We start from the raw sequence: 14,903 nt of genomic DNA, 5'->3' as shown, positions 1-14,903 counted from the left end.
AAGGGATCACTAAATCATCTTAAGCCTATTTAAAGTTTTATCGCAACAAAATAAGATTATGTGAAGGGACAAAGCCAGGGACCTGCAAAAATGGTCTTATTTTCCTTTCCAGCTGTGCTGAGGGATGCCCAGGAATTGGATTTAGCATTGCTAAGCAATAATACCAATATTCAGTTATCCTTCTAAGCTAATCAGAGTCCTCACATGGCTGTCTTCAATCTTGCACAATACAGACATTCCTCAAATATAACTGAAGGGTATGTGGCGGGGAAGTGGAGTAAGGTAAAATTCAACAACTCCATAACCATTCTCCTGTCCACACAGACACTGACATCATGCTTCCTGTTCATTGCAGCAATAAACAGTCAAGGATTACATAAATGCTGCGAGATCCCAGTAGTAAATGGTTATGTAAATGAACACACACACATAATGTGATGCGATGACCACAATTCCTCAGTGTGTACTGCAAAAGATGAGCCCAAACAAAAGAATGTTAGCATGAAAAAGGTAAAAACAGCATTCTACGTGCACAGCTGGGAGACAGAGTTAACAGTTCTATCAATTCAAGACTTGTAACTAACTTAAGCTCAAAAATTACCACCGCCACGACCCCGTCGGCTGCCAACAATGCTTAATTTAAAGGAAGAAATCGAAAAATCATCTGATAATTTATTTTCTTCCGCAAACAGGGGTCAAAAATCTGGAAACCTCATCTACTCAGGCAAACAGGCTCCGGGAGTGTTGCTATAAGGATCCCAGTGACTTGTGAAAGCGGAGGGAACCTCGGAATGCAGGACGCACAGTGCATTTTACCAACACGCCACCACTGCCACGACCACAGGACAAGCTGGTCTACGGCTGCAGGGCCTTGGGGAGAGTGTTTTAAGAAACGACTCCCTACTTCAGAGCCCTTAAAAAACTTTCCTCCTCACTGGTATCAACACACGCCAAAAAATGAAATCCACTTAAGCAAAACAGAAAATCTACTAATTTCTTCAAGCAGCTACTACGACACTAGTTTAGCCGTTACAAAAACAGCAACAACAAAAATACAAACTGCAACATCCTGCCCAGTGACGGGGCCTAAGTGCCACGTGTGCAAGCGCTATTAACCAAAACAACCTCAAGTCTACTGAGACTGGTCACAAGAGAGCTTGGGTGAAGAAACGCATTCGTTCACATGCATTATGTATAAAACAGAGGGCTTTTTAGGTATTTCTGTGCCTGAGCACTTTCTTCTGTTTCAGGTACACTGGGCATGGTGGATACTGAAATGAGTAGGACGAGGTCTGAACTAATTTAAACAAGTAACACTCAACAGGCGAAGAGGAGGGGCCACACTTCGAGGGCAGCAGCAACCTCAAATCCCTCATCAGGAAAATGAGAAGGCTGGACTAGATGCTTCTAAGGTTCTCTGCGTGGCCTTGCACTCTTTCTATAAATCTAAGAAAACAGGGTAAGACAATATACTGCACAGCCATACGGCCCAAAATGGTATTTTGCACTGTGTTCAAGGGAACTCTCCTGATTGCAATATCACATCAAGCTAAGCCCACCTCTGGGCAGCTGGCGTGCTTACCTAGAGTTGCAAGGCCTATCCTCCTTGCTAGGCACCTGTGCCCTATTTCCTAGCCCCCCGAAAAAGAAATGCAGGGACCTTCGCAGGGCAAACTTATTGATCCCATTACAGAGCACAGAGCTTTTACATCTTCAAATCTAACATTACGATATGAGAAGGATTCTTCTATCTAGAATAGACTTTGAAGGTGGAGACGGGGTAAAAAAGTGCATTTTTGCTCAAGTATGATTTACCAGCTCCTAACAAACAGTTCTACGAGCCACACAACATTTTGTACTGGAAACGTGAAGTGTGATGGAGCATGACAGTCCGCAAGTGATACTTTGATGATGTCTGTCATAAATCCCCACTGACGGAAACCCAAGAAGTTCAGACAGAGGAGGGAAAAATGCAGCATAAGAAGTAAAGCTCTTACTAATGAAAGCTTCCGTGCCCATTTTACCTTCATTAACAAACTTCAAGCCAATTACACTGAAGCCGTCCCCTTTCTTCAAACTTCTTCAAGTCACATTTCAGACATTATTTAACACACATAGCAAGGTCTGGGCAGTACTCCAAACTCAAACACCAGTATTTGTGCAGCATAATAAACGGACTCCCGAAGTGGGATACAGACTAAAGGCAGCCTCTTGTTACTTCGGGCTAGATGAATGCACTGGGGGACAAAATTTATGAAAACCTTTCAGGGCTTCAAAGCTCTCTGGGTTTCAGTATTATGGGCACAGGATTGAGGACTCGTAGTAATTTTCGTCCCAGCTGAAAAGATGCTACGACTCCCTCCTGACGAGGCTATGTTGCCAGGTAGCAGGGTAAGGACTTCTGTGTATTCTCACACAATAAAATACTTGTAGGTTATCCGCAATACACAGCCACACAATGGGGTGCCAGAATTATCAAAAGCAATGCTGTAGACTATGTAATGGCATGACAAGATTTTCACAAAAGCAAGAAAAAGCAGTTGAGAGAATACTATCACTACATGACCCCCCTTTTTTTATTAAAAAAAAAAAAAAGAGGGTGGGTAGATATAAGATACAAGAAGATATAAATCAAAACACACAGAGGTTATCTAAGGTTGATAAAATATCCAGACCCTTTAACTGATGTAGTTTTGCTTCTCTGTATTTTCTCAATTCCCCACAGTGAATATCTAATACTTTTAAACAGAAAAAAAGAATTTGCTTTGGAACTTAACTGGCATTAGAAATCAAAATCTGAAAACTAGTTAACAGTTCTTACCTCCGATGATACAGATGTATTACAGGGAAATGAAAGAAATGCTTCTGTCTTCTGCATTTCCCCTGGTTCCACCAACAGTTAATTGCCACAAACAACACCTGCAGGGCCAAAAAAGGTTTCAAATGACTATGAATAACAACTGAAAAATTACCAAGATTTTAAAGATAAAATTATAGAAATGGAACTATTCCTCTCTGAAACACAAAGTATGAAAAAAAATTATTTTGAGTATTCAAAGAAGATCATCATTTACCTCTGCAATTAAAAAGAAAGACTCTCCTCTATGTGTCTAGCTCGGACACTAGCATTTTAGTAGCGTTTTATAGTTTAGCCCAAGAGGGAAACGGTTTCATTTGAAACCTAAAAAATATTTTTCATGTTTATTATTGAGAGAGGGAGAGACAGAGAGAGACAGAAGGTGAGCGAGAGAAGGAGGGAGACAGAATACGAAGCAGGCTGCAGGCTCTGAGCTGTCAGCACAGCGCTGGACACAGGGCTCGAACTCACAAGCCTTGAGATCATAACCTGGGCCAAAGTCAGTCGCTTAGCTGACTGAGCCACCCAGGAGCCTGGATTTGCTTTGAATTCTAAAGTGAATGAGCAAGCATTACACTAAAACTCAGTAGAAAGAAAGACAGGTCTTTTGATAGTCAAACTGAGGGTATGAGAAGGAAAAAAAAATACATGCAAATAAAACATCGCTAAAGCCAAAGGACCATTATTAATGACTATATTAAACACGAATAAGGATAACAGATGATTAAGGCTTGCTCTGAAATGGAATATTACACAGCAAAAGTATGAGTTAAATACATATTTATAGGTAGATGCTGCAGTATTTAAATCTCCAATCTACTTTGAAACGTCCCCAAACCAAGATGAGTTAATAGATGAGAGCAGAGTTTCTCAGCTTTTGCACTACGGCTATTTTGGCCTTCTGTCGTTAGGAAGGTCTGCGTTACGTGCATTTCTGTGGTGCGGGGCCGTCCCCCACGCTGGGGGCGCCATGTCCGGGAGTAACCTGGCCTCTACCCACCCCAGGCCAGCAGCTCCCCGTCCAGAGCAGCGGTAACCAAAAATGGCCCCAAACCCTGCTCACGGTTCTCTGGGGGAGAAAACTTCCTCCAGTTGAGAACCACTGACTAGAGGAGTAATAAGATGAATAAATACATGATAAAACAAGCACAATAAAATGTGAATAGCAAAACTCTCGTGGCAGGTATATATAAACTCCTTCATCTTTGCTACGTGAAGAAATTTTCATAAGAACATTGAAAAAATATGAAAACTACAAATGAAAAATCACTTTCAAATGCCTTCCTTGTACTTACTGAGGAGCAGTATTGCTCTAAACTCTGTAGAGGCTCTATGGAGCCATTTACGAAAAAGAAAAGCAACAAAATCTTTACTTAAGGGGACATCTCACTTTTTTACTCAAAAATAGGGCACACTCTACCACATTTGCTAATTTTACTAAGCGGTATGGCTTAAAAGATTTTTTGCCTGTTTCCAAGAATAAACCCCCTCCTTCTCCCTAGTGAGAACACACAGAATAACCTAAGCTCTCCATTTGGAAGGAGCTGGAAAAAAAAAAAATGTGAAAAAAGCAGTGCCCATTAGTTGTGGATGGCACCATCACCTCCGCCACTTGTCATGTGATCTCTAGCCGAGCGGGCCACCGTGGAGGTGTGAGGTCCCGCTTCTGACAACAGGGACGTGAGTGCCAGCCCCAGAGCTGCCGGGAGAAAGCACAGAGCCCGGCACACCAGAACGCCGTGCCCACCGTCACTCGGAAGGATGGTTAGACGGCAAATAACCGACACCCTGGAACACAGTACATTCTCCCCGTGTTCCCCACACGTTCTCTAATTTCAGAAAACTTGGGGAAGGCCTGGGGAACGCCTGCCTCCCAGGGCTCCAGTAGAGTTCCTGTTTCCTCCCTGGAAGGGTCTACCTGGTTATTTGTTTTGTTTTTTTTTTTTTTTGAAGTGAGCTCTACTGCCCAATGTGGGGCTTGAACTCATGACCCTAAGAATAAGAGTCACTTGCTTGGCCAACTGAGCCAGCCAGGTGCAGCTCTTACTAGCCATTTTTCAAGGGGGAGGAGAGTAAAGGGAGCACAGGGAATTGACTGATCCGCTGGGTCCCAAGTCAGAGCACAGAATCACACCCCTGAGAATCCATGTCATTGGAAACAGAGGTATAATGAAGAGCTAGATTTAAACAGTGCTTTGCACCACATTCAGGGATATATATATAACGGTTTGAAAGGCTTTGCCAGGCGGGGCAAAAAGCCTCACCAGCATTTATAACATTGTTACTAAGAAGAACCAACCCAGAGTTCCAAAGAAACTTGGGACCCCAGCCGCCTGCATGAGTTACCTCAGATCAGTGGATCCCAGCAGCCGCCTCTCAGAAATCTGTGGGAGGCTCGCTCTCTGGCTTGTTGCAATGACCCAGCTGCTGCAGGGCATGTGTGGGCAGGGGCTGCCCTAGGGGTACATCTGGGATGATGTTGCGTCACCCCAGAGCAGCTTTAAATGTCCAAACGATGTGGGGGGAAAACCCGTTTATCACTCAAGCCTAGGACCGAACTCCTTTTTACATGTGAATCCACATTATGGCTTTTGTATTCACCGAATTTCTCCGGAAGGCAACGCCTATATAAATACAGGGCAGAAAAGACTGGTTCCGGACCTTACCAAGAGTTGTTCACCACTTAGGAAACTCGAATCACCGTTAAGCAGAGCCCCTCCGGTAACTGAGTTTCTGACACACCACACCTTTATGAGTCTGCATTTCCAACCGCCCACCCGCAGTCGTTCCACATAAACGGACAGAAACTACCTTGCCTGAGCATTTACATACGGAAACACACATGGTCTAGTTATACATTATTTTGGTCTCCCCCACCTTTATGCGGTAATTAGTGTATTGGATTGAGTATCTTGAAATCATATGTGTAGGGAAATTTTATCACCTATGAATTCCTTTTCAGGACAGAAAAAAAATGGCACATCACAAAATACTTGTTGCATAAATGGCAACGGGGACCCACTGAGTTGAAAACCACTGCCACAAAGAGGACTCACGGGCCCATATATCCCTCGTGTCTAGCACAAAGGTGACCTTCATTAAGTATCTGTTGCATATGGCTCTCTGGTCCAAGTATTTTTATTTTTTTTCAAGTATTTTTAAATACTGCTACGTAGTACTCGTGACACATAAATTTGTCTTACGGTAAACAACTAATCAAATACCAAAAGGAGAGTCAACTACGTCTTCCAGCACTGAAACCAAACAGCATGGGCCCCTTCGGTGAGCACTGAGCTGTGCTACAGGGAAATGCACCTTCGGCTTCCTCTCCGGCCGCTACCCACCTATGACCCTCCCAGCCAGAAATCCTGTTTGTTTACAGAAGCCTTCACGATGGATGAAGCGAGGCTCTGGGCCTTCACCCGGGGTAACTCAGCCAGTGGGGCAACGTGTGCCTCTGTGGGAACGACCCGCCCAGCACACGGTCACTCGATTCGATTCTCGGGTTCAACGTCAGCATTACCTGGTCCGACAGCTGACTCGCTGCTTGTTCAATCTCTGACCTGGCAGCAATGGACTGTCCACACCACGGAGCGTAGAAAAACAGCAGCACCACCTCTGAATCCCGGCGAACGTGCTCTGCGTAGTCCAGCTGCCCCTGGAAGAGGTCAAGAACCGGAGACCTCGAGGAGAAAAAGCTGACAGGTGGCTTTGCTGGTATTATCACATCTTTTGCTCGACTAAAAAAGAGCAAACACAGACAAGATCGCTAAATTTATCTTCTTCTGAGGACAGCTTCGTGTGGAAGGAGAACAGAACTTAAAAGACAAATCTCTGGGGGCGCCTGGGTGGCTCAATCGTTTAAGCATCCAACTTCAGCTCAGGTCACGATATCACGGTCCGTGAGTTCGAGCCCCGCGTCGGGCTCTGTGCTGACAGCTCAGAGCCTGGAGCCTGTTTCCGATTCTGTGTCTCCCTCTCTCTCTGCCCCTCCCCTGTTCATGCTCTGTCTATCTCTGTCCCACAAATAAAAAAAAAAAAAAAGACAAATCTCTGGCGTAAGGAAAAGGAGTTCCCAAAACATTGTCCTGGAGTAAAAAATATTCTGTGCTAAGGCGATATTTAGCTGAGAGAAAGCAAGCAAGACATAAACGATAAGCTGAAAATGCCTTTCTAATATTGTCTCCCCAGATGTGGGATGGAAAGGCAGCAGACAAGGAGGATGTCTTGGAATAACCTATACTGTTCCCTCCCACACCCCAAACACTCCATCCTCGGCTCTCTGTGGCAGGAGCCACAACAGTCAGAACAAGCAGCGAGCTGGCTCAGAACTAAGGGGAGGGAGCACATGCGGGCTACCGCTACTAAGATTTGCATGGCAAATTCTTACATCAACGGAACTTCGAGAAAGCATTAAGTTCCTTAGCTGGAGTTGGCCTGCACTTATCCAGGGCATTCCGGCAGAAGTAATACATATCGGGAAGCATCACTATAATGGAGTTGGGGGGCCATATGGGGGGAGCCAGCACCTCTCCAGGTCAATTACAGGGAAAATGATCAATTACAGACTCCAGCAGGAGAATCCTCAACAGGAAAAGAAATAGGGGCCCCAAGAGGAAAAGACAGAACACCTCCTACCCAAAACTGACCACTTCATCAGCGATGAGCCAATGAAAAACTGTCATCCCCCTGAACTCTTGCTTCTCTCCAATTTACTTTCATTCACAACAACCCCTCCCAATTTCCTCCTTCTCCATAAAATAATGTTCCTCTCCTTTGTATGTGGGACTTGCCTGTGGCTTGCCATAGCTTGTATGTCCCAGATTACAATTCTCTGCTGTTCCTGAATAAACCCAGTTTTCTGGTAAAGTAACTTAAAAAAAAATTTTTTTTTTAATGCTTGTTTATTCTTGAGAGAGACAGAGGGTGAGTGGGGGAGGGGCAGAGAGAGAGAGAGGGAGACACAGAATCTGAAGCAGGCTCCAGGCTCCAAGCTGTCAGCATAGAGCCCGACGCAGGGCCTGAACTCACAAACCACGATGATCATGACCTGAGCCGAAGTCAAACACTTAACTGACTGAGCCACCACAGTATCATGACCCCAAGGCTAGTAATGATGAACAACAAAGTAACAGCCCATTTTAACTGGACACCAGGCTTCCTGAATCCCTGAGGTTCTCAAAAGGGAGAGATCAAGAGGAGACAGGAAAAACTGAGTGATCTGAAGTCACAGAGCCGCCACGACTTTTCCCATCAAGACAAAAACGGTCTTGGCTGAGGCTGCATATCCCACCATGTGAAAGGAGCCCATGAACACCTTGAGCTGTTCACACATCTGCACTAACATGGCATAAAACCATAATGGTGGTGTAGCCAAGAAACCAAGAGAATAAAAATGGGACCCGAGAAAATACTCCATTAACCCAACAAGCAGAAGGATCAAGAAACGAACAAAAATGGAAAACAAATAGCCAGAAAGTAGACTTATTTCCAACAATATCAATCATTCCATTAAACATAAAAGGACTAAACCATCCAGTTAAGAGGAGGAGAATGCCAGACTGGATAATGAAGCACGACCCACCGTAAGAACTGAAACAGGGGCGCCTGGGTGGCTCAGTTGGTTGTGTCCAACTTCAGCTCAGGCCATGATAGCAGTTTGGGGGTTCGAGCCCCATGCATCCGGCTCCAGAGGGACAGTGCAGAGACTGCTTGGGGTTCTCTCCCTCACACACACGTGCACACACACGCTCTCTCTCTAAAAAATAATTAAGCAAAACTTAAAAAGAAAAAAGAACTGAAACATACTATAATTGGATGAGTCTCAAAATAAGTACACCAAATGAAAGAAGCAAGACACTAAAGAATACGAACAACATTAATGCATTTATACGTTTCCAGAAAGGACACTTTCTGGGGAGAAGGAAATCTTACGCGTCTCAACTGAAAGCACAGAGGTGGTTAAACTTATGTCATCAACCTGTACGTGTCACATGTGTAATTCCAATGAGTGTAACATACACCACAATGAAGCTGATGAGGAAAAAAGCTTGGCCGCTGTGCCCCTCGTCAGCAAGGCTTGCTCTGACAACTGAAGCGGGAGCCCTGACTTCTTCTCTCAGCTCCCTATTCGTTGTCTTTATACCTCTCACCACAATCGGTAACTTACTTCTTTTACCGATTATTTATCTACTCTACCACGTCATTAACTGCATGAGGGCAAGAACCCTATCTTTTCCACTGGTAGATCCTCACGATTTATAGTGCCTGGTACTCTGAAGTTCAATAATTTGTGAAATGAACAAACCCACCCTACTCACCTCACCTGAACATACACAAAAGGAAATTAAATATAAACCCATACAGATAGACATTATGAAGAACACTCAGAACCCAAGTACCAGAGGCCCATGTGTTTTACTAGGGACGATCCTAAGGGCCACATCCTTATGTTCTAACTTCACAGATGTGTCCAAAGGAACCTGATGATCTGGTTTCTCAGAACACAGCAGAGGAGCAGGAAGGAAGAACGAGGAGGGAAGCGCTGCCAGCTCGCAGACATGCAGCAGACAGACAGATATTTAGAACCAAAAAAGAAAGTGGCAACACCCAAGACCCAGACTCCTCTAAGAGTCTTGGGTCATATAGCACAAGGGAAGGAACCCACACCTTCCTCTGCATCGAGAAGGTGTTAGCTTCCTGAATTAAGAAGAGAGATTTAAAATTACTACTTCCCTGTTTTAGCCAAAAACTATCAATATCCTAAAGGAGTGGTAGTACCAAAGAGCAAATCCCCTATTTACTCACTCAAACTAACGTTTCGACCCAGCAGTCAGGGAGCTTACGCAAAATGTCTTTATAACCTGAAAAACTCGGTCACTTACACAGTAATTCAAAAAATGCTCATCAAGCACATGTTGTTTACGCTTCAGAAACTGCACTACAGGTACCAAGGCTATAGCAGAGGGCGTAATAACGTCCTCAAGGGACTTACTTTCTCGAGGCAGGAGACAGGCCGACAACCAAACACGTAAGCAACAGACAAAAAGATCACAGCCGCGTGGAAAATGGAACAGGGTGATTTGGCAGGTGACAGGGCATCTTTTAAGCTGAGACCCGAAAGACAGGCAGTCATGCAAAGAGATGACGGAGGCCCTGTGTGTGACACATTATTAAAAGCCCCCAAGTTCCCCTCCTTGGAAGTCCTTTTCTACTATTCAAACTGGGTGCAGAGTGTGAAATGACGCAATCTGAGGAAAAACGTAGGTCTGTGACAGCCAAAGGGCACTGACGAACTCAGTATTACTGCCCGGCGTGCTCAGAGCAGGTCCTAGACTAAGTCAGCCAGGTAAACACGTGGCCCATCAAAAGGGAAACATTAACCAGGGAAGAGAAACATCTGCCTCTGCTCCACCAGAAAGGTTGCCAAGCTTCCATTTAACTCTTAAGTTCGCTACACATTTTTGAGACACTGTATCTAGATCAAAGATTTCCTGCAGCTTTGAAGGCTAGTAAGTAGTCTCAGGTACAAAAGACTCCAGAGCTGCTTGCAAACAAAACAGGCAGGCTGCAGCTCCCAAGTTTTATAAGAAATACACACACCCCTATACCTCCATCCAAAGAGGACCTGAAGCAGCTTTGAAATTAGAAAATGCGATAAAGCAAAATGAATATACGCACAAGTACATATACAGATACAGACACACAACTTTTTTCCCTCCAAAACCAGGGTGAAAGGAAAGAGAGCAGGATGAAACTATGGAGATCCACTGCAGAGAAAGGCAGGTAGATAAAGATTAAAGGGGTGCCTAGGAGACTCAGTCGGTTTGAGAATCTGATTCTTGGTTTCAGCTCAGGTCATGATCCCAGGGTCATGGGGTGGAGCCTGCTTAAGATTCTTTCTCTCTCTCTCTCTCTCTCTCTCTCTCTCTCTCTCTGCCCCTCTCCCCCATTCAAGTGTGCTCTCTCTCTTCCTCTTAAAAAAAAAAAAGATTTAAGGCCCCCCAAAATGCAAAATTATTGTGTTTCAATGCCCAACCTTTTTTTTTTTTTAAACGTTGAGAAAGACAGCGAGCAAGGGACAGAGAAAGAGGGGTACAGAGAATCCCAAGCAGGCTCCGCGCGGACAGGGGCAAGCCCGATGTGAGTCTCCAGCTCACAAACTGGGAGATCATGACCTGAGCCAAAGTCGGACGCTCAACTGACTGAGACACCCACGTGCCCTTAAATCAACCTTTTTTATGTGATCTGGTTTGAACTCAGCTAAGCCACCAATACTGACAAGGGCTGTCACTGATCTTAAGCCTGGAGCTATTAATGAAAATAAAATTTTTTAAAATCCTACTCTCCCGGAAACCTCTGTCTTCATTAATGCAAAAATCTTAAAAGTAAAATAGAAAAAGGGGACCAGGCATGTTAGTGTATGTAACAGATGATGACACCCTTCAATCAAACGAGACTCTCCAAAATCAATCTCAGCCTACTGAATGACGGTCCAGATTTGCCAGCAGCGAGCAAAGCTGGACAGGCAAGCAGCCATTCACCGCTCCCTCCTAGCCTGAAGCAGGAAGGGACCTTGCTCTGCCTGCTCCAGTAACTCGATTTACACAATTCCTGCTTCCCCAAATCTCAAAGGACCTTCTTAGCCATTTAAAGTCAGGTTCTTTCAGAACAAACACTAAGCAGTATTTCTACAGATGAACAAGCGGTAAACTTCCCACCCTGGAGAGGGGGAACCTCTCTTCCTACTTTGAACCCACGTGACACCTTGTCACTTCACGATGTAAAATACTTCATCCGTTTTCCTTTGCGCAGCTTGTGATGAAGAGCAAGGTTAACAGCCTAGCACTGACAATGAAGGATTCAAATTCCAGATCAGCCACTTAATGGGGGGGGGGAGGGGGGGAGATTTCGGGCAACTCTGTAACCGGACCAAAGCTCAATTTCTTCATCTATCAGTTGGAAGCATAAAAATATACCCAGGCTTTACTGGGGATTGAGATTTAAAGGGTCCAGACCAGGCTCTCAGATTATGCGTTGAATGGATACATGCACTGATGTTCGCTACAGTTCTCGAGGAGGCAATTTTGTTCCCCAGGAGACAGTGCCGGTTATCATATCTAGGGCTGCGTGCTACTGGCATTTAGTAGCTACAAGCCAGGCTACTGGTGGGCACTAACATGGACAGGACAGCCTCCTTCGCCCAGCGGGCAGCATAGCACCTGGCACTTGGCAAATGTTCAAGGGCGGTTATAATCTGTTCTCTTTCCACTAAAATTCCCAAGCCTCTGACGCCTCTCTGACAACGGGGACCACATACTATGCAGAACATACTCGGTACAAATGCTCCAAGGGGAAATCTTCCTCTTAGCTAATATGCCAGTCAGTTGCAACCGAGACTTCTACAATGGAAGTCCCGGGAGATAATACTGAAGACTTGGGAGACCAAAAGTACTCCTGAAATTTGTCTTATTTTATTTTTCTTTAAGTTTACTTTTATGACAGCGAGCGAGTGCCCAAGCGGGGGAGGGCTGAGAAAGGGACAGAGAATCCCAAGCAGGCTCTGCGCTGTCAGCACGGATGTGGGGCTCGAACTCGGCAATCAGGAACCCTGAGGTCATGACTTGAGCCGAAAGCAGATACTTAACTGACTGAGCCACCCAGACGTCCCCAACACTCCTGAAATTTGAATTAACATTTGTACCTGCGTCCCTTCCCCCAAAAGCAGCACATAAACTTTTAATTTTTCCTGTTCACTGTGCTCCAGCCTACTCGGGCTTTCCTTCCAGTTCCAGAAAAACACCAGCTTGCCCACGCTTTGCACTTGCGCTCCCTCTACCTCGGACACTCTTCCCCCAAATCTTCCCAATGTTGGCCCCTTCCTCCTTCCTGTATGAGCTTCCTGGTCGCTCCGTCGCCAAGGCCTATCTGCCCCACCCTCGTATCCCTTCTATTATTGCCTGCACAGCACTTCCAAAAGTCCTTCAAAATGACATGAAGTTGTTTTCTGCCTGTCCCACCCACTGGAAAGGAGCGGGTGATTTTTTATCGTCGACGCTCCCCCGGATGAGCGCTCCCCGCACGGCACGTGTGGATAAATAATCTTTAGATCGATGGATGCACGAATTCTCCAAGGGCTCCAACAGCTGTGAATCATCACACGCGACGCACAAGGGCAACAAAATGCGTGTTAAATGAGGGCCCTACAGCCTGGGCAGAAGTGACAGGTGCACCCCCAAGAAACCCCAACAGGTGACGAGCAGCTCAGAAGCTGGCGCACTTCCCTCGCTGCTAAAACGGGAGGAAGGGGCCCCGGGCAGCGCCCGAAAACCTCTCCCGGTGGCTGGCTGGCTGGCTGGCGGGCGGGCGGGCCAGGTGGCGGGCTCGGCTGCAGGCTGGGGAGAGTCGACCCCGTCGCTGCACGCGAAGGCCGCGACGACCCCCGACCCTGCGGGCCCGGAGCGGGTCCTGCGCCGCCGCCGGGCCGGGGCCCCGGGGACGCGGGCCGCCTCACCTGCAGGTAAACTTGAGGGCGACGAGCAGCGCGCAGCCGAGCGCCACGGCCCCGCAGAGCAGCTCGGGCCGCCGGCGCGCCATGAGGGAGGCGCCGCGCAGCCCGCGGCGGAGCCGGCCCGCCGAGGACGCTCCGGCCGGGGCCGGGCTGAAGGAGCCGGAGCCCGCGGAGCCGCCGCCGCCGCCGCCACCCTCGTCCTCGGCGTCGTCGCTGCTGCTGCTGCTGTTGCCGCCGCCGCGGCCTCCGCATTCCGACATTACATGCTCCCTGTCGCCGGCTTTATACCGCCGCCGCCGCCGCTTCGGGCCACAGGGCCCGGCCCGGCCCGTCGCTCCCCAATCCCGCAGTTCGCCGCGCCCGCTAACCCGGACCCTCCACGTCAGCCCCGCCGCCGTCGCGAAGCCCGCCCCCGCGCAGGCGGCTCCGCCCCCGCCCGCGGAGCCTGCGCGGACGCCGGCACCTCCCCGCGGACTCCGCCCCCCCCCCCCGCGCAGACGGAGTCTGCGCGCACGCCGGCCCCGCCTGACAGCCCCGCCCCCGATCGAGCCACGCCCCTCGCCCGCGGAGCCTGCGCAGACGGCCTCCCCGCAAGTGCCACCTGCGGCCCGGCGGTCTTCCCACAGGCCCCGCCCTCCGTCCGCGGAGTCTGCGCAGTCGCGGGTCGAGCGTCTTTCCAGTCCTCACCGGGATCCGCTCAGTGCGCGTGCAGGCAGCCACTGGCCGTCGGGGCTCCCAGCTTGGCCTGCCGCATTTTAGGTGCCATAATGACGACGGCATTCGTGCCCGCGAGTCCGTACAGGCTCCGGGGACATAGGTACCGTTCATTATCTCCGCCGTATTGAAGGAAAATACGGGCAGAGATGAGAAGTGTCCAAGGACCCAGGAGTGAGGCGGGCAGGAGAGGTCACTCGGCCTGGGTTTGCACGTCTGTAAAATGGGGGTAATAGGAGTGCCTCTCTGACAGGGTTGTTTTGAGGATCAATGGAATTTATGGAAAATGGCAGGCCCATAGTGAGGTCTTATTCTTACTGTAGTCTCCCAGTGTCCATGACCTGCCTCAATTAAGCCTACTATTATCCCTTCCACCACAGCCCTTGGGGGAGGGTGCGTGCCGCCTGTACTAGCTTCACCGATGGGAAGAAGAACTGAGGCTTGGAAAAGTCACTTGCCTGAGGCGGCAAAGCTACTAGGTGAGAAATTCAGACTCAGAGGCAGCCCCCACCCCCACCCCAAGAAGCTGCTCCAGCGACCCACTGCTGACTCTCAACACTTCCCTGCCTCTGAAGGTTAGGTCCTTTCTGAATACGTTTTGTGATTATAAAGGACAAGCCAGGGGATGAGATGGGATGGAGTCGTTTCCATGAGAGAGAGGGACAACTCCATCTGGCACTAATCATTAAACAGCTCTGGGGGCTGTAGATCTCTGTAAATGACTACAAACTAGGCAAATAAAACGCAGAGGGAACAAAGCAGTTATGATTGCAGGCAAAAAACAAACAAAAAGCATGGCTCAGACCCAGAAGTTAGGGTGAG

At 47.7% G+C, this 14,903-nt stretch overlaps 1 protein-coding gene across 2 annotated transcripts in view; it reads right to left on the bottom strand.

Annotated features, from left to right (window-relative positions):
- TXNDC11 (thioredoxin domain containing 11) overlaps positions 1 to 13,765 on the bottom strand; it is a 60,290-nt gene extending 46,525 nt beyond the window's left edge. Inside the window, exons 1-3 of one of the 2 annotated variants that reach the window (XM_040459024.1) lie at positions 13,371 to 13,765; positions 6,381 to 6,597; positions 2,822 to 2,919 (exon numbers count right to left, since the gene is read on the bottom strand). In XM_040459024.1, the coding sequence (XP_040314958.1) occupies positions 2,822 to 2,919; positions 6,381 to 6,597; positions 13,371 to 13,627 (572 nt within the window). In that variant the 5' untranslated portion in view covers positions 13,628 to 13,765. Of the gene's footprint in view, positions 1 to 2,821; positions 2,920 to 6,380; positions 6,598 to 13,370 lie in introns of those variants that run through there. The other variant, XM_040459025.1, reaches the window with a different exon arrangement.
- Positions 13,766 to 14,903: the final 1,138 nt, after the last annotated feature.

The sequence above is a fragment of the Herpailurus yagouaroundi genome, unplaced genomic scaffold, assembly GCF_014898765.1.
Source record: "Herpailurus yagouaroundi ecotype Mexico unplaced genomic scaffold, PumYag 222, whole genome shotgun sequence".
Classification (NCBI taxonomy): Eukaryota; Metazoa; Chordata; class Mammalia; order Carnivora; family Felidae; genus Herpailurus; species Herpailurus yagouaroundi.
Note: the sequence above shows the minus strand (reverse complement) of the source record. Positions and strands in the feature narration are given on the sequence as shown.